This window comes from Strigops habroptila, chromosome 8 (assembly GCF_004027225.2).
Source record: "Strigops habroptila isolate Jane chromosome 8, bStrHab1.2.pri, whole genome shotgun sequence".
Taxonomy (NCBI): domain Eukaryota; kingdom Metazoa; phylum Chordata; class Aves; order Psittaciformes; family Psittacidae; genus Strigops; species Strigops habroptila.
The window spans coordinates 29,871,375-29,892,355 of NC_044284.2; the positions used below are offsets into that span (position 1 = coordinate 29,871,375).

The window sequence follows — 20,981 nt, forward strand, 5'->3', positions numbered from 1 at the left end:
GGCAGACGGCACTGATTTTGCTTACATTCAGAAAAATTTGCCTTTGCCCATCTTGACGTACCTCCCAGTGTGAACTGGGTTAGTGCTTCCTTGTAATACTAACATGCCACTGCAAAATCCAGCTCCCTAACTTCCTTTGTAGAGGAGGGAGGCAGGTGTGTATTTGCATAAACTCATTCCCAAAGAAGATCAACTAATCAGACCATATACAAATACTATTTCAAAGTGTCATACACAAATTTTCATATTAAGTCTTCTCATCAACCTAGCAATTAAGAATTGCATTTTAATAATAATAAAACACACGTCTGTGTGTTTTCCAAATTGATTCTTCACAAAAGTTTTATAATAGAAAAATAATTATTTCTGTTGTTGAAAGTGAATATCTAGGTTTGAGAGAAAGGGACATGTCTCATTTTCTGGTTTTGCATTTATTCAAAATTATTGCCTCAGTCTTGAACACTTAGCAATGCTCTACAGCTGAGAAATGGTTTTGCCTCTGCAGCATAGCCCATTTCTGTTTGACATGGGGAGTACCATTCCAGACACATTTTCCACCCAGAAGATAAATAAAGGACTACAACTCCAGGAACGGTTTCCTATCACTTCTCACAGTCACAGCTCTAAGCGATCACACAGGAGAGGCTGATATTATGGTTATATGATTTCTATGCAGAATGCACCGAGTCCACAAGTGGCCACATTTCCACAGATAGATATGAACATAGTCAAACAGGCAGTACTGGCCTAAATACACATGCTGTTTTCAAAATCGCAGGCAAAGTCGACGTAAACTGAGTGTTGCTATTCCACATGTCAAGGGCATCACATTTTGACTGGAAATTCAAGTCCTATGATCAGTTTTGTATCTGTCTCAGCAGAGGCCAAGCCAGAAGAGGGAAGGAAACTGCACAGAAGAACCAGGCAGAATAAATGAAGTGGAAATATAACCAGTAACCAATAAAACTCAAGGGCTTGAAAAAGGATGAAATAAACTGGGGGGGGGGGGGGGGAGGAATAAATCAAAAATGGACCAATTATTTTCACTAGCTTTTGCAGAGATTAGAGATGTAGTTTTCCTCTCCAGCAGACAGCATGACCCACTTTTGAGCTACCACCATATACATCATTTTACTGCTGAACCTTTCCTGGAAAAAGCCTAGATATGAATGACATAAACCCCAGCTTTATAACTCAGAGTGGTTTTTAGAAATTGCAAAATACGCAGTTTTTGAATTCCCAGTTGATTGAGTCTGCCCTCCTTTTTGATACATATCACAGACCCACCCCACAGTAAACCCCAGGCCCAGAGGCGACTCAGCATCAGAACCTGAGTGTATAACACTACCTTTCAAACTTTTAAATCTCATGCTTTGCAGAAAGCAGGGCTGCAGGCACTCCAAGCAAAGAAGTAATCAGGGGAATAGGTTTCTCCCAGGCCTGCAAAAACAAGTCATAAAGCTTCAAGGCAGCACTTCTGGTTTTAAGTCTCCTCCAAAAGACCAACATTTTTTTGTGATGAGCACTCATCTGTCCTGCCTCATGAAGACCTAAACTGACCCTATTATGACTGACTCTGTTTCAGTTCTTCTGTCTATCATTAGACATCAAAGATAGCAAAAAAATCCAAAAGAACAACCAAACAAAAAAACAAAACAAAAAAACTAATTGGCATTGAAAACATGCTTTCCCGCAAACAGGACTGAATTCTGTTCCCTTCTGAATATGAAATCTTCATACCCTGAGGAATGAACTTGGCAGAGCGACTCATAAGCCCAAGTTCTTTCTACTGTTTCACAGCAGGAGTTTACATTGCCCTTTGTGGAAGCAGCAAAAGTAGGATGTAGGAAGAGATGAGATGGATTATGTTAGACCCAAGCTGTCTGGAAGTGAATGTAAATGAAATCCTGTACCTAGGGAGGTGACATCCTCAGCTGTGAGTCTGCAGTTGTTAAGTCGAAGGACTTTTAACAGGTTTACATGATGAAGATGAACAGTGAGAGCTTTCAAAGTCCCACCAACACAACTGTTCCAGGACAGACTGATCTCTTCCAGCTCTGGGAGAAATGGCAGTAAAGAAGCTGTAAAAAAAAAAAAAAAAAAAAAAAAACCACAAAGGAAAAAAAGGAAAAGAAAAGACAAGGGTATTCTGTTTGCATTCTGTTTACACTCTGGATGTTAACACATCTGAATACAAAGATGCTTTCTACAACAAATACAGCATTATAAAGCCACAACAATTTGTATCTCGGTTTTCTTATCTGTAGTTTGAGTGTTAAGGACATTAATCTGCTTCATAGACTTATACGATTTTTATACTTTTATATATATATATATATTTTACATGATTTATGTAATTTATTAATTAACATTTCTCAGGGACCTGCGACCAGCAGATGAATTGTTAAATAAAGCCAGGCCTGTATAAAAGAAAAGGAATAGAAAAAAGTGAACAACTGAATAGGCAAATAAGAATTAAAGAAATGTATGAAGTGACTAGTTGAATAAAATGTGTATTTACCCAGCTCTGTTACATCTGCTGCAGTTAATGCACAATTATTTAGATCCAGATTCTTGCTGTTGGGTTTCTTCCCCAGTTTCTGCATGAACTGGTTAAATATCTGGTCACCAGATGGTGACTCTGCTTCAGAAATGAGATGCGAAAGTCCATCTGAGTAACAAAGAAATAGGGCCCTGGTTACCTCTGCTACTAACACAGTGTGTAAAACCTGCCTGTGGCTGTCAGGTAAAGACTTTAGGAAATGAACTAAATCTGTCAGTAAAACAGGATCTATTTTTGATCAATGTGGGCCAATATCCTGAGTGATAAGATCACTATAGATCAGGTCACTACAAAGCTCCTGATGCAGAGTGAGAAAAGAATCTCCTGTTGCACATCTCCACGCTACCTTTATGTCAATGACCTTGGATGGTCACACCCCCAGTTCAAGGAAATTCATGTAGCACTGTAGCTACTCTGGATGCACAAGTCATGTTCTGTATGCCTGCACTGTAGCCACACTGCTGCAATACACCTTCATAAGGTAGCACCAAGTGGCCCTGCAATTGTGTGGTGAACCCGCTGCTGCCTTCATGACAGCCTGTGTTCATTTTTATACGTTTTATGTGTAAGGAGTTCCTGCTTTTCTTGGCTTTGCAAAGCAACCCTTGCTTACCTTCTTTCATACAGGTTGTACAGCAAGGAAAATTGCATTTACGTTCATTGATAAACCCTTTAACAAATCAGTAATTTCATCTAAGGCCTATAACTGAAAAAAGCAGAAAAAAATTACACAAAGTAGGAATCCCATTCCCAGTAGCCGTCCTTTCACTGTTTCTCCAAACCTACTGAAAACTCTTAGGACAAACAATGGGGTTCTAAGCATCACCTTCCAGACCCTTTTTAAAGATAGCCTCATTTTCTCTGGTGTGGATATAAAGAGTATTCTTGTGTGCCCAAAATCACATACATTATGAATTTCCATTCTCTTCCCCTCCCCCTTACCAATGTCAAGTGGTAGGAAACATCTGCTCTTGTTGTCTTCAGATTGCTTTAGCAGCACGGCGGACAGAGACCAATCTCAAATACAACAAGCCAAGCTACTGCTCAAATCTTGGCTTTGAAACCACATAAGCTCTGTAACTAATGAGCTGACTCCCGCATTGACCTCTCACACTGGAGATCAAGAGAGAAGTCACCCAAAAGCTTTATTCCTCCTCAGCAACATGGATGTCACTCCTTGCTTGGCATCTATCAAATTATAGGGTATATCCTTGATAATGTTCCGATCAGAAGCAAATCCTGGCTAAAGGATAAACTGTAGACAGCAAAATACAGGATTCTGGCTTGCAAGAGAAACAACTGATTTTCTATGAAATTAAAATATATACATATGCACATGTATTTCATTATTGCACTGGCATTACCTTCTGCAGAGAGATCTTCCTTCTCACTGTGATCATCAGCTCCAGAGTTGTTTATTTCTGTTTCTTCCATTTCTCTTTTGTCCTTGCCTTCAGATTTCCCAAAGTTAAAGCCCCTGAAGAATTTTTTCATGGCTGAAGGTTGCTCTTTTCTTTTTCCAGGAAAGGACCTTTTCCTTTGGAACTGTTTTATAACAAAGTCAAATGGGGAACTCTTTGGGATGTCCTCTTCATGCTTATCCTGGCAGTTATGCATGCCATCTTTCAGGGGATCAGCAGACACAGAAAGTACTAGGTTTAGTATTGTTTACTCTTGCTTACCTTCTTTCACCATGGCAAGATGCAGTGAGAATTTCCTACCGTTCCCTCCATGCTAACACCAAAAAAGCACTGTTTAGTAGACCAGACTCTGAACTCCTCCTTCAAAAGGAACAGGTAATACTCAGTATTAACACAGCAGACTTGGTGGCCCCAGTTCTCAGTGATACAAGTATCACTCTCTGCTGCCTCGTTAGTGCAGACTGCCCCTATGGCCGCCCCACCTGGCCACCAAGTGCTGAAAGGCAAACTTGCTGCTTCCCCTGCCACTGAATCCCCATGTTCAGTTCACACTCTTGTGGGACATTAAAGAAGCAAGGCTGAGATGTCCCTGTTGTTAGGGGATGCCAGGTGAAGTTTGACACCAAAGTGATTCTTCATGCCAAAGGCCAGCCAGGCAGTCAGGAAGGTGGGAGGAGGAGGTGTGCAACAGGGAGTACAAGGACATCCTTGCCTCAATCATGTCACATGCCCCCAAGCTCAGGGTGGAACATGCAAACAAAACCCCATTAACCTCAGAGCAAAGCTGAAGCGATAGTGCTGAAAACAACCAGATATCATAGCTATGAACACTCAGAGTGTGCCACTGCTGGAAGAAAACAAGCCCCCCTGATAGCTTGTTTGGAACTGTTCAGTACTATAGCAACCTCAGTTTCAGTGCCTAACATAAATATTTAAGTTTGACTTTATAATTTATATACATTGTTTCCTTATTTCTGTTCATACTATAAGAGCATCATCCAGTGATTCTAAAACTGCTTTTTCTTTAAACATTAATTTAATGCTCTTTTGTTAGTTTTAGTTCTAGCATTTGCACACACATGCATGCTTTTAATGGAGCAGTCATAAAAACTAAGCAGGCATTCACTGACTTCTGCTTTGTGAGGGCCACGTGGAAAAGGTATTTATCAAGCCCTACTGTGTGCCATTGACTGCAGGGAAGATGATCTGTACTCAGAACTCAGTTCTGTGATTCACCAGAGTTCACGACTGGATTTCTGTGCTCACAGATTCCCCCTTTCCCAGTACAGACCCACAGAGAGAACTCATTTCACAATTTGCTGTCGTTCACAGAGTGCATGAACTTGTTCATTTTAATAACTCAGTTATATAGAATGTCACTGGCATAAACTTTCCAAAAAAGAGAAACATAAAAAGAAGTATCAGAAACCCCACGATTTGCACAAATAATTTCATGTTATTATAGCAAGAGTTGGGTCGGGGGAAAATGTCAAAATAAAGCAAATGTAGTATTTATATTCACCTACTCTGTGTGTGTGTGTGTGTGTGTGTGTGTGTGTGTGTGTGTGTGTGTGTGTATAAATGTGGGGATATATACTGATGTACGTAGGTAAATTTTCTTAGCGTGTTGAAAGTTATCTGCCACAATATTAGTGTTCAAGGGCAGAGCACTTAAAATTACAAAAAGCTGATGCGTTGTTTAAAGTCTTGCTCTTAATAACCTTCCACAGCTGTAGTTCTTATAAGTAAAAAATTATACAAGTCTACATAGCTGTACGTGCACCTTTACTGAGCTGTAAAACAATGCTGGTTCCCCTGGCTGTGTTTTCATGCTGTAGAACAGTATTATTTTAAACAGACAAAGAAACATACCTGTCTTTTCCATTGGAACATTTAAGGATCTCTCACATTTTTCAGTACTTCCAGGGCTTGCAGGAGAAGTGAGCCACAACATGCAAACAAAATCTCACTTCTTTCCCTAATAGGACTCTCCATGTAGTTTTCTTTCAAGAGTTTCTGTCTTCATCAGTTTGATAGCAGCAGCTCTGCACAAGTGGTTTGTGGGCTCTTTCCCGATGGCTCTATTCCTCTGCACTCTCTCAATGTCAGACTGCTCTCTCTGGCCTCTCTTTTCTGGGGGGGGTTGAGAAGCCCATTTAAATGCTCTGATCATGTCGCAGTTTAGATCACTCACCAGGCGGAAACCAGGAAGTGGCAGCAGAGACTTTAACACTATACGCTAACCACTGCCTGTCCCAGAAACAGCTGTTGTTCGAAGAGGCTGAGTCACCTTATAGATCAGGTTACAGACTACCTGAAGAAAAGTTCTTTGTTTTCCCACCCTTTTTGTCGATACTGGTCAGAAATACTGCTGGAGGCTGAGCAAAGCTGTGCGGTCAGCAGGATGTTGAATAGTTCTGTAACAAAAAGGAATAGAGAGGACTAGTGCACTCCATTTTATGGTAACAGGAGACGTGAGAGAAGGGGTCATACTGCACCATCAGGCACAATTTACTTGTAGGCAACAGTACATACAACATTACAATGCAATCATTTCATGCAATGTATACATACATCATACTTCACCATAGCTTTTTTGGTCACTATACCTTTTGTCTGTCTGTGCTAAAATCTGATTTCCATGATGGCAAATGTTACAATTTCTAGCTTAAACATACTCATGGACATTTATGCTAAATCTCTTTGGTTTTGATGATTCTTTTTAATCCATGAGGTCTTCGCTTTTGTAGGCTAAACAACCCAAACTCTTATAGTCTCCTCTCATATGGCAAACTCTCCCTTTCCCTTATAATTTCCTGCTCACCTTTGCACCTGCTGCAATATTATTTTTACTTCCTTAAATACAAGGGACCATCCACTGATATGTATACACTAAAGACATATGCAAACTGGAATGCTTTTGGTGGGGAATGATAAAGCTGGTCAACAAAACTAATGATTCCTTTGAAAGCAGCTGAGCAGACACAGCTCTTGAGGACAGGCTTGACTCAGTGTGTCAATGTACAAATGACTCAGAGTGCAATGAAGCACTGGGTGCTGCTAGGAGCCAACAGGATAAGATTAAGAGAAGAAAACCTTAAAGAGAATATGAGAATCCTCCCACCCACGAGCAGTAAGTACTATGCTGGCAAACATTTACAGTAGGAAAAAATGCACAAAAGTACTGAGATGAACCATCTTTCCCTGCAGGAATGGAGGGCACATTTCTATTCCCAAACAGAAAGGATCTCCAAGTTGGTTTTAAGGTTTTCTGATACCCAGGAGTGGCTGCCCTGTCCCGGTTTCTGAAACTAGCATCTCACTACAGACTTGTATCCACTGGGAAAGATCACCTCCCTGTGTGCTAATTCACTTCATGTCTTCTGGCATTTCCGCTATGCAGACTATCAAAAATCCCAAGCATTTCTGTTGGTAAGGAACTCCCTGAATTTGACAGCTCTTTTCCACTTTACTTGTGCTTAACAACAGAGTGGCCAGGGATGAAACGGAGATGAAGCAACCCATGCTGTGAACCACAACCACGGTTCACAACCCATGCTGTGAACACATGCCAGGCTCTGCCGGCCCAAGACACTCAATGCCTGCTGCAGTTCAATGAGAACGTGGAATGGGAATATCTGATAATCTCCACTTCCTGGAACTGGGGAAATCCCTAAGCATGTTAAGCACCAATTACAGTGTCTAGGCTGGACTAACTTAGATGCTCTGATACCAGTATGTTAGGTGATGTGTTGCCCATTCAGAAATTCTTTCACCACTTTAAGCTGTTGAATGATAGTGAAAATACCTCATAGTACCACGACAGTGCCCCTGTAATCTGGCGAGAAGGGAAATGTAGTTTTGCAGGGACCTAATTTCCTCTTTCTAGAAAGCATATCTTCACCTTTTTTTTTACAGCAGCTATGAAGGAAGAGCAGGGTTATCCCAAAGCAAAGCAGGATAACTAGAGTGAGGTGGCTGCACTGGGCTGAAAACATGATCATTACTTTGCAATAGGCCCAGGCTGCGCTGTGAATATGCGATACATCAGCCATGCTACCGTTAGCTGCTAGACTGGGCCTTGCTGTGTTGGTTGCTGTCTCCTCCATGGCATACTTCTGAACATGTGTCCTGCTCCTGCCTTGTGGACCTGTGCATCTGCTTCTTGCAGTATGTCACGGACAGCACAGGGCAGGCTTAGCTTTCGCAGTTTAAAAACAATAAACGCTTTCCCCTTTCTACCCAGTTGTATGGTTTGTGACCATCTGCCAAGTGCTCAGTGTCACACTTGTTTATATCTACTCTTCCTTCTGTGTAGACCTGCAGCAAGGTCAGGAACAGAACCAATTTTGGAACAAAACAGTTGAAGTTGCATCCCACACAGCATCCACTGGTGAGAGATTAATGTGGATTTTTGTACTTTGCCTCATTGTGACTTCTTAATCCGGCATATATTCCAAAGAAATAATGCCATTAGAGGATTAGTGCTACAAGTTCATTTGAAAAAAAGGATTTGCAAACACTGAAATCCTATATTCTATGTACTTAATCACTGAGTATCATTTTGGGGATTTCCTCTCCCTTTAGTAGTGTCCTTTTCGATGAAGCCCAAGCCAAGTAGCAGCTCTGTTTTGGATGGCCCTTATTATCCACTAAAGGAAAACAAAATCCCAAGCATCTGGTTAAAATACTATAGAATCTAAACACACTGGACTAAACCCATCCTTGCTGTCATAGTTATAACAGTTATACCAGGGAGGCACTTGGCCCAATATTTATATAGAATTTAGTGATTTTGGATATATATCTGAAGGGATTGTTAATATTCTGTAGCATGTAGTAACGCAGTGACCCTTGTTTGCTTCTAAGGCAGTTCTCTTCCCCAGCTTTGCTCACACCCAGTGAAGCCACTGTTCTCCTCTGTGGGAGAAGGAGGCTGAATCACTGCCATGTTATTCTTTCTTCCTTTCCTTAGCAGCATCTTGGCTGCTCTGTTTCCCCTTTCTGCATGGCTGTCACTGCCCACAGCAGCCTCCATGGCCGCCTCTTGCTTGGCTTGATTTGTTGCAGGCTGCCTAGGTGAAGTGGGCAGTGGTACGGGCCAAGAAATTGCTAGGGGTGGTAAAATGCTTACTGCCCCATTGCTGTCTTTGCCAGTGCCAGGAGACTTGCTCTGGGGCTGTGCTGACTCAGAACACATGCCAGAAGCTGCTGCCAAATGAAGGCAGGGGAAGAGTGAGTGGCCTGTTCCAGTACCAGGTTCACTGCCCTTATCTTTCCCACCCACATTCATCAAACCATACCCTCCATAGCTCTCTCCATCCTCTTTCTCCTGCTCTGTCCTGTCCCTTCATTCTCTAACTCTGACCCGGTTCTGACCCCCTACAGCTGAGGCAGCAGAATTCAGTCTTGCCTGCACAGCTGAGCAGCCTTCAGCTGGCACAGATGGCACATTGCTAGTGCCATGGTATCTGTGTCATCCACTAATTTGATGTTGACTCTACACCTGGGCAATTCACAGAGCAGCAGGGATCAGCTTTAGGGCCAGACAAAAACTTTCAGAAGAGACTTCACACACGATGGGCTGGAGGGACCACTCTCTGAGGATGAATGAAGGGATGCAGCTGCACTCACTAGTGGGAAGTGCTCTGCAGAACCCAGGTTAGGAAATGTAGCTTGGGCTTCCAGGTAGAGCTTGGCAGTGTGCTGCCATCTGGATAAACACTTCATTCCATATATTCTTATACTCTCAGAAATACTGTGCAACACTGACACTTCCCCAGAGCAAACTCATCTCAGACTTCCCAACGCTGAGATCAGTGTGCGTGCCTGAGGAGTCAATATGGTTCATGAGTATTCTCATCATTTCCCACAAAATAAGTATTTGACCTTCTGATTTTAACAGGCCATCAGCCTACGGTAGTTCCTGAGGCAGCTGTTTAAAATACATTTCACTGGGTTATGAAAGCCAAATCAACCCCCCTCATTCCATATTTATGTACAACCATAGACTGATCACAGGGTGGGGTTGAAGAGGCAATGAGAACATACAAAAGTAGCTGAAACCTTGGGTTCAGAAACACACACACACCTTGAATACCCTTAAACAGTCCCCTAAACTCAGTGAGGCTTTTCATGGGTCAAAAGGTTGAGGAAGATTTTGACATTTCACTCCATTTTTGCACTTCAAAACATAACAAAAGTAAAGTTATGAAACTCTGGTGCTAGCATGCAAAGGTGTGCTCTGCCTGACCTGAGGGGGCTGCACACTTGGCAGGACCATCTTGCAAGTGCATGTGCTGGGTGAACTGGTCATGTGCAGAGGTGTGTGACAGTCCCTGTTGCCACTGATTTATTGAAGCTATAAGAATTTCAACCTTGCATATACCAGCACAAGTTGCTAAACATGAACTGCAGAATTTTAAAACACATGCTTTTTTTACAAAGCCAGAATTTACCTTACCTACTATAAAGCAATAGCAATAAGAGGATTTTCCCAACTATCTCATATTTAATATACATTGATTTCCATAAAAAGCATGATGAAAAAGTCTATTACAGCAAATGTATATTTATAGCCACAATGCAGATATTTTAAACACACTGATATTTTGAGTTACTCGTTTTTTAAAATGAACAACACGAACACAAACTTAATGTTTCATTCTCTATTACAATCTACAGGTCTGATAGAGAAGATTTTCATCCTGGAAAATTCTTTTTGGTTGAACTTATGCCAGGATTAATCCCTTTTCAGTTAATCATTTACATGAATAGGTAATCTGCAGAGTTCATGCAAGGCCTGCAAACTATATTAATTACTAGAAACCTAATTAGAAATCAACACAGTCAAAGGATCAGTGCCATCTGGTACAACGGGTCTGGATAGTTCAGCAAAACTCCCCATTGCATTCTGTGGAACTTCAACCTGGATACATGTTGCCAGGAGAGCAAGTTTACGCTGATGCATACAAGCTGGTTGTAAAACACTTTTTAAGATCATTCTAAGTGACGGCATCTGAGTCCCTGTATTTCTTGGTGTTCTTTGGAAAGTTAGTTCAAAAAAAAAAAAAAAAAAAAAAAAAAAAAAAAAAAAAAGACTATTTAGTCAACAGTTTCCTTTTTGAATGTGATTACCAATCACAAATTACCAACGCAACCGTAATTTGCCTTTCCACATCCAAAAATACCCTAAATCCATACATAAGCTAATAAAAAGAAAAAAAACACCAAACAAGCAAATATGGAAACGTCTGCCATAAAATGGTTTAATTAGAGATATGTGTGTGCGTGTGTTGTCATTTGCTTTGTTAATTATTACTGTAAAAAGGCACATCCAGAGTGAAAAAACTGAAATTCCATAGATGACACAAACATGGAAGAGTGCGGCTTTCACTACCTCTGGTGTGCGTGCATTGAAATGGTAATATCATTTTACAAACTGATTTGCTCTTTCAGCATGTGTCCAGTTTGAAGTTTTGATCAAAACACTTCAGTCCTGTTTGACACTATGTTAGCCAAACAAAAAAACAGGTCTTCGAAAACGCAATTTGTATGGTTTTAAATCCAGACCCTTCCAATGATTTTGATTCAGGGACACATAAAATCCAGTCGTCTTTCAATACACAATGTTTGGTCAATTTAATTTTCAAAATAACTTAATGGTTAGCCATATTTCATCACTTAGATTCACTCATTCACTTTTGGAATTGAGATCAGCCATGCTGAGTAAATTACTGTAGCTTCAGTTTTGTCCTTATTTGGGTCCAGTTCTCTCTGATTAATTCCCACATTTCCACCGGGAACAAGACAGCTGTGTAATTCACCTAGTCTCTTCAAACTTCTCTCAAGAGCTCTGGTAAATATAATTCTTTTCCACTTAACGGCCAATTGTGTTGCAGTCTGTTACCTTTCCAATTAGTATTTGCCGATCTTGTCAGTATGTATTTAGTACAGAACTCTGAAGTTGGGCACTTCCCTGTTGAGAGTGTCCTGCTACAATGAGAGCACCTACCCTGCAAACCAAGCAAAGGACTAAAGACTGGGAAAAAAATTAACTCCCAAGGAGTGCTATAGCTTAAAGTACATTCTGCATACCCAGCACGTGAGGTGATTGCAGTGACACTAACACACAGCTCTGACCATTCCCTTCTCTGGTTATTTTTCAAGTTCTTATGAGTGAACCCAACGGCAAGATCCCGTCTGTTTCCAAGCCAGCTGTGTCACTGTAGAGTTGGGAGATTGTTTCTAATCCCAGGATTCTAGGACAGCACTTCTTGTTCAAACTCATTCTTGTGATTCCCAGCCTACCAGTCCCAGACTTCCTAACCCATCCATCATGACCACCCTTTCCCCTGCCTATGCCTGTGGGCACTTTCCTGGTTTATACCTTTTGCGGGAAACACGGAAGGAAGTGAGGTTTAGCTAAAGAATTTGGTATGTCTGAACACAGATTTCATTTTCGGAAAAGACAGGGTGATCTGTGGTAAATAAGCCAGTTACCAAGTTCTGTATCAATCCAGTTCATTTCATTATACAGCAATTAGTCTCCACTGAAGTGTATCTTGCTTCAGCAAACTGCATAGGAGGAGAAATAAGGATTACCACTCTTTCACAGATTCCCCACTTATTACAGACAGTGTTTAGAAACGCTGGATTAAAATCTGCTTAGACTCTAGTTTAGCAGGTTCTCTACTTACACGAATCCATTTCAGCACTGCATTCTGTTGAACAACGTAATTCTTGAACTGGTAATAAAATTGTCTACTGTAATATTTTGCCTTTCATTTTTGAAGACCATAAATCCCATCAGTTGAGCCATGTCTGTCATTGGTTTTGTCTAAAGGGAAGAAAGATGTTTCTGATCCAAATCAGCGCTGACAAAATGTCCAGCAACAATGATAAGACTATATCTACCTTAGTACATGGAGCTGATTCCACACTTATAACCCATTCTGGTACTTCAGGAATTGTGAAAGATGGGAAGTAGTTGACATTTGTTTTTAAATTAATTGAGAGAGTCTCCTCGTTCTTAGTTCAGCTTTGGAATAGTACATAAACTGCCAAACTCTGGTGATTTTTTGGTACTGTTCTTCCAACTCCTTGTGGTCTATGACAAAGTGATACTCTTTTGGGGCACCCTTATACCAGATGGGTCAAATCTCTGTTTTGAGACTTCTTCACTGCTTGCTGTAAAGGTCACCCCAGGCAATAAGTCTGGGTAAGAATATACACAAGGTTGTGTTGACTCCAGCTCCATCTTTTGCATTAGTGTATACCTGGTGTCCGTAGGTCAGGCTACAAACACCAGATACTGGGTGGGAGCTGACAGGCTACGGTTATCCCTGAGTGTCAGTGCTTCCCCGCTCTCAGATTCCTCTCTGCAAAGGGGATAAAGTGGGACTACACTGCCCTAAACCATCTTAGCCAACAGTGATACTAGTTGACAGACCAAGGCCGAAATCAATTTGACATATTTTATATTACTTTGTTCTATTCATAACTCATTCCTATGTCCCTCTCTCTCCCTCCTTTGCTGCCTTGCTACTTTTGCCTGTTGGTGAATACGACTGGCAGAATCAGGACTGCCAAGAGATACGCAGACCAGTCCATGATCCAGAAATACACCCCTGCCTGGTGTATTTCTGTGAAACAGTCAAGAACAACTAGATCTTCCCTGAAGAGGGACCATTAAAGCATCTTTATGAATCGTGGTTGTCACACTTCACTACAGCACGCAGCAATCCTGCTTTCATGCCAGAAACCAAAGGCTAGATACCAGGGGTCTTGCGAAGTAGTGTACTCTTTCCAACCTTCCATCAGTAGGTAAACGAGGTAAAAATAAATATATGTCCTTATTATATTGCTGGGTTTGTTTCTACCTCAGGAAGTAACTTTTCCTGATCTAAACTTTTTGTGGTTTTCCTGAAATGTGATTCACATGGACTAAAACATCAGATGAAAAATGGATGCTGATGCAAGACTTTGCTTGTAATTTATACGAGCAACCCCACAGCCTACAGAGCATTTACTTCAGCCTCACCCAGACAAGCTTGAAAAATCCCAGCAGAGGAACTTTTTTCCAGACTGTATCTACCCATTACATTTCCCGTCACAGGCTTCTGTACCCAGTTACAGACTGAGTGGACTGAATGCAAGCTGAAAGTTATCTTCAAGCCTAGAATGTTCCTTCGATGCCCTGTCTGCCTGCACGTGCAAAGGTTTGGACAACCACATGAAAATTAGCCTCAGGTTATTTTAGCTGGTATCTAATAATATTTTTTAAAGGAAGTCTAAAAATTATTTCAAAACCTAGGTTGTTTTGGGGTTTTTTTTAAATGATGATTCTGGGTGTGATTTCCTTGTTTATAAAGAAGATCCAGACAGCAACGAAATAACCACAATAGCATTTACAACTGAAATATTTAGTGTTGCAGACAGTTCTAAAAAATACAAAAATAATCCCACATTTCAAAGCTGTCGTACTATATATGTATTTTGTGTTACATTAAAAAAAAAAGTTTGTTTTCTGTACAGATGGGCTGAACTGTAGCAGAATTGCACCCCTTTACTAACGATAGCACTGCCCTGAGGGCGATTCTCAATAGGAATGAGTCTATTTCCTCCAGGTTTAGGCATTGTGTTAGCATTTGAGAGAGGACATGGGGCAATTTTTTTTGTTGCAGCAAGCACCTGATGAACTTTAGGCAGGTGAATAAGGGATTAACAAACATCAACCCTGACATCCCATCAGCTGACATGGATATTAGAAGAAACTAACCACTGCCTGGCATTCTAAAGTTTGCCACTTACAAGGCATTCGATCCGAAAGCTCACTCACTGACAGTGAGAATTAAAGAGTAAATTGCCGGCTTGAGCAGTATAACCAACTGATCCCTCTGTTAGCCTCACAATATGCTTAACAGGATTTCCATCTTCTAGTTCCCCCCCAATCCAATCAGATACACAGTTCTCGGATAACACAATTCTGGGGTAACGGCTTGCCAACAGTCAGAAGTATACCCTTTCCAAAAACCAGCATGACTAAATAACACACTGTGTGAGAACTGGGCAATTGTTAACCTTCTCTCCTATTTCTTGTTGGAATAGTAAGATTTTAAGTGAATGCATCAAGCACCTTAACAGCTAACAACAGCTTAGCAGGTTAAATGTGAAATAGGTTTATCAGATCAGTGTAGTGCTCTTCTTGTAGTTATGTTTTTACAGCCTGGTTAGGGGATGGTATTGGAGAAGAGCTTGTGATGTCAGAGTGGGAAGGGCTTAGAAGCAGGGATGAGGGCTAATCAAGATAAGTTCAATTTGTATTTAAAGTAAAGTCAGCGTTAGTTAAGGCAGTTTTTGACATGTTAATCTTGATGTGTTTTAAAAGCTGTCAATCACATTACTGAAGCAGCTTGAAAGGAAGACTTTTAGAGAAGGCACACACTCTTGGATGTTCATGGTGTTTTCATTTTACCCAAACTAAGGTCTTCGCAACAGATGTAAGTATACATGAAATAAAAATTAAGTGTGCTAGTTTTTAATGTAAATGGTGATGCAATATCAGGTAGGCAATACCACAAGGTGTATGATTTTTCTGATTTTGATAGGAAGTACTTATCTCACGATAGAAACAGGGCAGACCAAAGCAGACTTCTTGGTACTTTTCATTAAGAGCAGCACTGGATTGCAGAGAGTAAAGTTAGGAATAGCCAGGGGTGATACAGGAAAAGCAAAGTATGTGTTTAACTGTGTTCCAATTCTCAGCAAATGTACTCTCATGGGTAAAATAGCCAGCATATTCAGGTGCAAACACTATTTTTTATGACATAAACGTGGTCATTTTAGAAACATTTAAAGATCTATGGAGGATTTTACTTTGGGAAGGCTTGTCGTTGAATAGTCAGTATTTTTCTAGAAGACTTTGAATACAGATTGAGTTGTTTAAGATATATGCACAAATATTTCACTGGCTTGTCTAACCATAAAGTAGTCTTAAAAGCTAACTGGTTGTAAATACACATAGCTTAATCTTTGTGCTAATTTAGCTTTTTAAAGTACAATAGAAAACCCTCAATATTTACAGATACTTCCTAGGTGGTGGATTTCCTGAAACAGCATGCAATCAGCATCAGTTGATGCTATCATCACATAGATACATTTGACTAGTTTAGTCTGGTGTAGATTTACCTAATTAAAATGTTGCTGGTGTGCTCAGCCATTGTAACAAACCCCAGTGCTGGCGGCTTTGTGGGACGCCAATGCATGCAGTGTGATACATTTTGTAAAAATATTGTCATACCGTGATGAGGGTTCCTTACATCTTGTTATTAACTGAATATGTGGGTGGAATCAATTGTAGACTGACAAAGGCTTGGGCACTATTATATTGCCTTCAGAGCTAAAATTCGAAGTTCCTCAGTTACAGGATATGTGAATTTCCATATCTCCCTGGTGCCCCAGAGATACAGGAGGAGAGAGAAGGGGGGAGGGGGGGCAATCCTAACTCAAGTAGTTTTATCATGGTCTGATCCTTCAAAGTGGAGGTGAAAATGTTCAGTCTGTTCTGAGAGTGATCAGATGCTAATTTCTGAGGCTGTTTACAGGATCAGCTGTGCAATTTCACATGTTAATCTCACAAGGGGAAGAAGTTTGTATTAAAACTTGTGACTTCATATATAAGTTTGGAAAATAAGAGTGGGTTTAGTACCTCACATCTGTGACATATATTTTAACATACCTGCAAGTATTTTTTAAGATGAGTGTGTAATGTCTTTTGCTTTGTAATAAAGAAAGCTAACCTGAAACGATTAATGATAAAAACCCGCACCATCTGGTTTTACTTTAGTGACATAAGACACATCAAGTGCACTTTACTGTTTTGTCAAAGGATTTTGAGAAGTCCAAGGGATACTGCTGCAATATTTAACATCCTTACTGAAGAGGGTAAGTACTGAGGATTCAGTACATGTTTTCTAGATTCAAACTCTTAACCAGTGAGTTGTTAAACCAAAATAGCTTTAGGTAGCCGTCCTCAAACCCGTTCCTCTTCCCACCACCTGGTTTATTTTGGCACTGGGAGTGCTGTCATTTGCACTAGTATTTCATGCTAAAGTGACACACAAATCTCACTAAACTTCAACTGCATTTCATTTGCAAAAACCAGCCTTGCTCTCCAATTGTCAGAAAGCTTTCCATCCCAAGAACCGTATTTCCAGTATTTAAAACAAACCGACAAACTTTTTAAGCTTTAAAAGTAAAAATTATTAAAAAGTACAAAAATACAGAATTTAGTTTTCCTTTAACCGATCTCACTTAGGCTACATTTTGCAATCTTTAGGCTTCTAGAAGAATCAAAGACATGAGGATAACGTTTCACATGTCAGCTGTAATTATGAAATAAATCCACAAGGAAAACAAATTACATCATGCTTTTCTCTCTGTGTATATAACCAACATAGTAGAGACCCATCCCTTGTAAACAGCTATCTCCATGTACCAGTTTGTCAGGACACAGGGTGGTGTACATATGCATACACACATCTTCTCTGCTACAACCACTATTTTCATTAGGTATTGCTTAGTTATTTTACTTAGTTTTTGAAAAGGCACAGTTAAAGCATTCAGTGTGATCCTAGCTGGAGTCTTTGGATGCTGCCACAAATATAAACGAATAGTATTAGCAGCGTGGTTCTGCAGAAACCAGTCCTGGGTATAGCACTGAGCTGAGAGGGAGAAGTGCTAAGCACAGTTCCCACCTCAGCTGCTTACTGTCCTGTATCTATATGTCTCCAATGCCATATCAAATGGCAGGACTGCTTCTTTTTCCTTCACCATCTGTTTCACATCTTGCTGTGCGTTTGTGCCCAGCAGCTCCACCTTTGGTTATACATTGACCGTTGCCTTAGTGGCACACAGGCATAACAGCTTCCCCTTTCCCCCAGCCATTCCAGTGGGAACAAGATGAACTATTATGAACCTAACTTTATTCCTGAAGGTTTGACTCGATTTCTTCTTGAGACCAGTCTGTTTTAAAAAAACAGAAGTGACTTGCTGCTTGCCATCTTACCAATTAGCTAGGTCAAAAATGGCGAAACATCCATGTCTTCATGTTGGTGTAAAGGCATGCAACGCAAACGCAACTGGCTGACACACACAGTATAAATATAGTTATTTTCCTTTCTTTAACGAACATATCATTCTCAATCCAGTTTTAGGATTACACTCTAATCTCAGTCTCTGAGCAGTCTGTGCCCACGTATCTAGGATTAGAATTTAGCTCTACAGCCTCTCCAGTGGTACCTTACCCCAATTAAGAAGATATATTTCATTCCCCTCTTATGACATAACGTTGGTATAATTGCTTTCTTGCTTTCCAGAAGTCATTTATTTTGCTGACTGTGGGTTCTTGAACCCACAAGACTGAACAAGTACAATCTCTAGCTTTATGACTCTTAGTACAGATTTAGGGCAAACCCCCTTGACACTACAGTTAATAACATTAGATTATTCATAATATTAGAATATTTAATTTTTAAAACAGCATCTAATTTCTCAAGTAATCAGGAGAGGTTTTCTAAAAAGGGAGCCAATGGAAATGAAAATGAGACTATGTATGGGTCTATTCATATAGTTCACTCATAAGCATGTATACATGTTCGTATTAAATGTTTAACTGATTTCTCTGACACAGATTTACCTGAACATTTTAAACAATACTCAGCTTCTCCCAAAGAGCCTGTGGAGCCACTGCAAAGGTATGCTAAGCATTGCTTTTAAAAAAGGCTAATTCTGTGTGTTTGATGTAAGTAAAAGTATTAGTTAATGAAATCTTAATGCATTTAACTAAAAGAAAACCAAAAAAGCCTTCCAACAAGTCTGTATTATACACAGGACTATATTTTGCTAATGCAATTAATAATATAGATACATAGGCTGATATAGACATTTTGAAACCACATATAGCACAATTAGATTTGCAAATGCTTCTGGTTCACGAAGTTCGTGTCTTGTCCCTTCTCATCTAATAAATTGAGACAGAATTAGTACTGGGTGAGTGGTTCTGCCTGCTGCCAAGTAGGGTTTGCTAAGGGTAAGACTCTAAAGGCAGAGATTAACTTGTCTTCATCCCTGTAATGTGCTGTACAGCCAGGATTTGTGCAATAGGATCAGAGAAGAGCCATATATGAATGTAACACTGGACAGCTGGTGTGTATGAATTTATATGAAGCCTGATGTAAGATTTTGAACTACTCGCAAATCCCAGCTAATATATGTATCAGAAGTATACTTTCCCTGTTCCTTCAGAGATCTTTTTTTTTGCTGATATTGGTTTCTAATGTACTAGTTGTTATGAAAATAATATGAACCTTAAGCACCCTAAATCTGGCCTGCAAGTCAGAATCCGAGCTAAGTAACCAAAAAAGGTGGTTTTCCAAGTGGAATAACATAGACCCATCAAGTTCAGTATCTCCTGACGCAGGGTGACATACAAGTCTGTATATTAGGTTAGTAAGACAACTATTTACCCTACCTGATCAATTCAATACTTCCCTGAACAGAAGACTCAGGGAAATACGTGACTTAATGCAGATAACCAACATACAAAACGTACCCTTCAAGTTAAATTTAAACCACACTGATATTCTGACATTCAACTTGGGAAAACAGACTAGAATTCTAGCGGAAACAACATCCCAACATTTTTACCACAAATACCAGAGTTATTTTTATGTATCTGAGAAGAAAACCAAGGTAAGTTAGACAGGATTGACTGGCACACCAATGAAAAAAACAGAATGACTTCACGAAGCAACTCCAGTGAAAACCTCATTAAGGAATCAAACCCTCCTTTTGGCTCGCAAGGATTCAAACTGGGTCAGTGGAAGCAGTAAGCTACAGCTTTAGTAGAAGATGATACCAATGAACTTCCACGATGTATTGTTCCATGATTTGTTCAATACTCTATCTTCTCTGTGTCAAAGTGAAAATACCAGCATTTGAAATATAACCTCACTTTTTAACAGAAAAATTTTAAGAAGCCTCTTAAATAGTTGCTGCTTCAGCTCTGAAAGGAGGCTATGTGAGAGACTATCTATCAACAGACAGTATAGCATCACATCCAACACAAAATCCAGATTTGTTTTGGAAACTGCATAGAGTATATAGAGAACACCACAGTGATACTGGTGCCACTGGTTTCTAACCACAGTTACTGCTGCTCGGTTGCTGATAGATGTCTGCCAGAACAGGCAGGGTATATGAGATCCCACGTGGAGGTGGTGGGTTTGGGTCGGAATAGATAGATCTTTTCTCACAAGGTTTTCCATGATTCTACACTTTAAAGTTGTATGAAATAATTTCAGTCACAGCTGTGATTCCAGGGTGGAGTGTAGAAGTTATAAGTAGGCCTAATAAAGACAAGTATCTTTTACTTGTATGTCTTTTTCGCTACACAGGGGCAGCTTCCCCACAATAAGGTGCTTTGCACCTCAATATTCTCTCGTCAGGTGCACCAGGCAAAGGCCAAAGGCCAGGCTGTAAGGTGGTTAACATGAAGTTTTTAAATTGTAGCTTTGCTTTCTAAAGGATTTAATACACAGCCAAACCACCTAAATGGCTCAGTGGACCAATATGGTATGGCCAGTACCATCAGCCCAGTTGCCATCTATTTTTTGAGCTGCTGTAAAGTTTAGTTCAGCACTAAATTGCTTTAGTACTGAGCTTTAAAACGCTTTAGCAGCTCAGAAGCACTTTGGCAGCTCAAATGCTCTTCACGAAGCACCCAGCATCCTAAACCGCTTTAAGTCTAAAGTATCCTAAAAAAAAAAAAAAAAAAAAAAAAAAAAAAAAGGCAAACAGAAACATGCCCAGCAGCACATGTTCAGGTACATACGTCAAGAACAAAGCACACAGTGCTGTTCTTGGAGTTGACAGGCGTATCTGCTTCAGGAAGACCTGAATCTTGGCAACACATAATCTAGCACTTACAGCACTTA

At 40.3% G+C, this 20,981-nt stretch overlaps 1 protein-coding gene across 1 annotated transcript in view; it reads right to left on the bottom strand.

Annotated features, from left to right (window-relative positions):
• Positions 1-20,981, bottom strand: part of LRRC31 (leucine rich repeat containing 31) — a 48,640-nt gene that overhangs the window by 7,469 nt on the left and 20,190 nt on the right. Inside the window, exons 4-7 of the mRNA XM_030496462.1 lie at positions 5,857-6,401; positions 3,928-4,185; positions 2,522-2,671; positions 1,914-2,081 (exon numbers count right to left, since the gene is read on the bottom strand). Of these exons, the coding sequence (XP_030352322.1) occupies positions 1,914-2,081; positions 2,522-2,671; positions 3,928-4,185; positions 5,857-5,938 (658 nt within the window). The 5' untranslated portion in view covers positions 5,939-6,401. The remainder of the gene's footprint in view (positions 1-1,913; positions 2,082-2,521; positions 2,672-3,927; positions 4,186-5,856; positions 6,402-20,981) is intronic.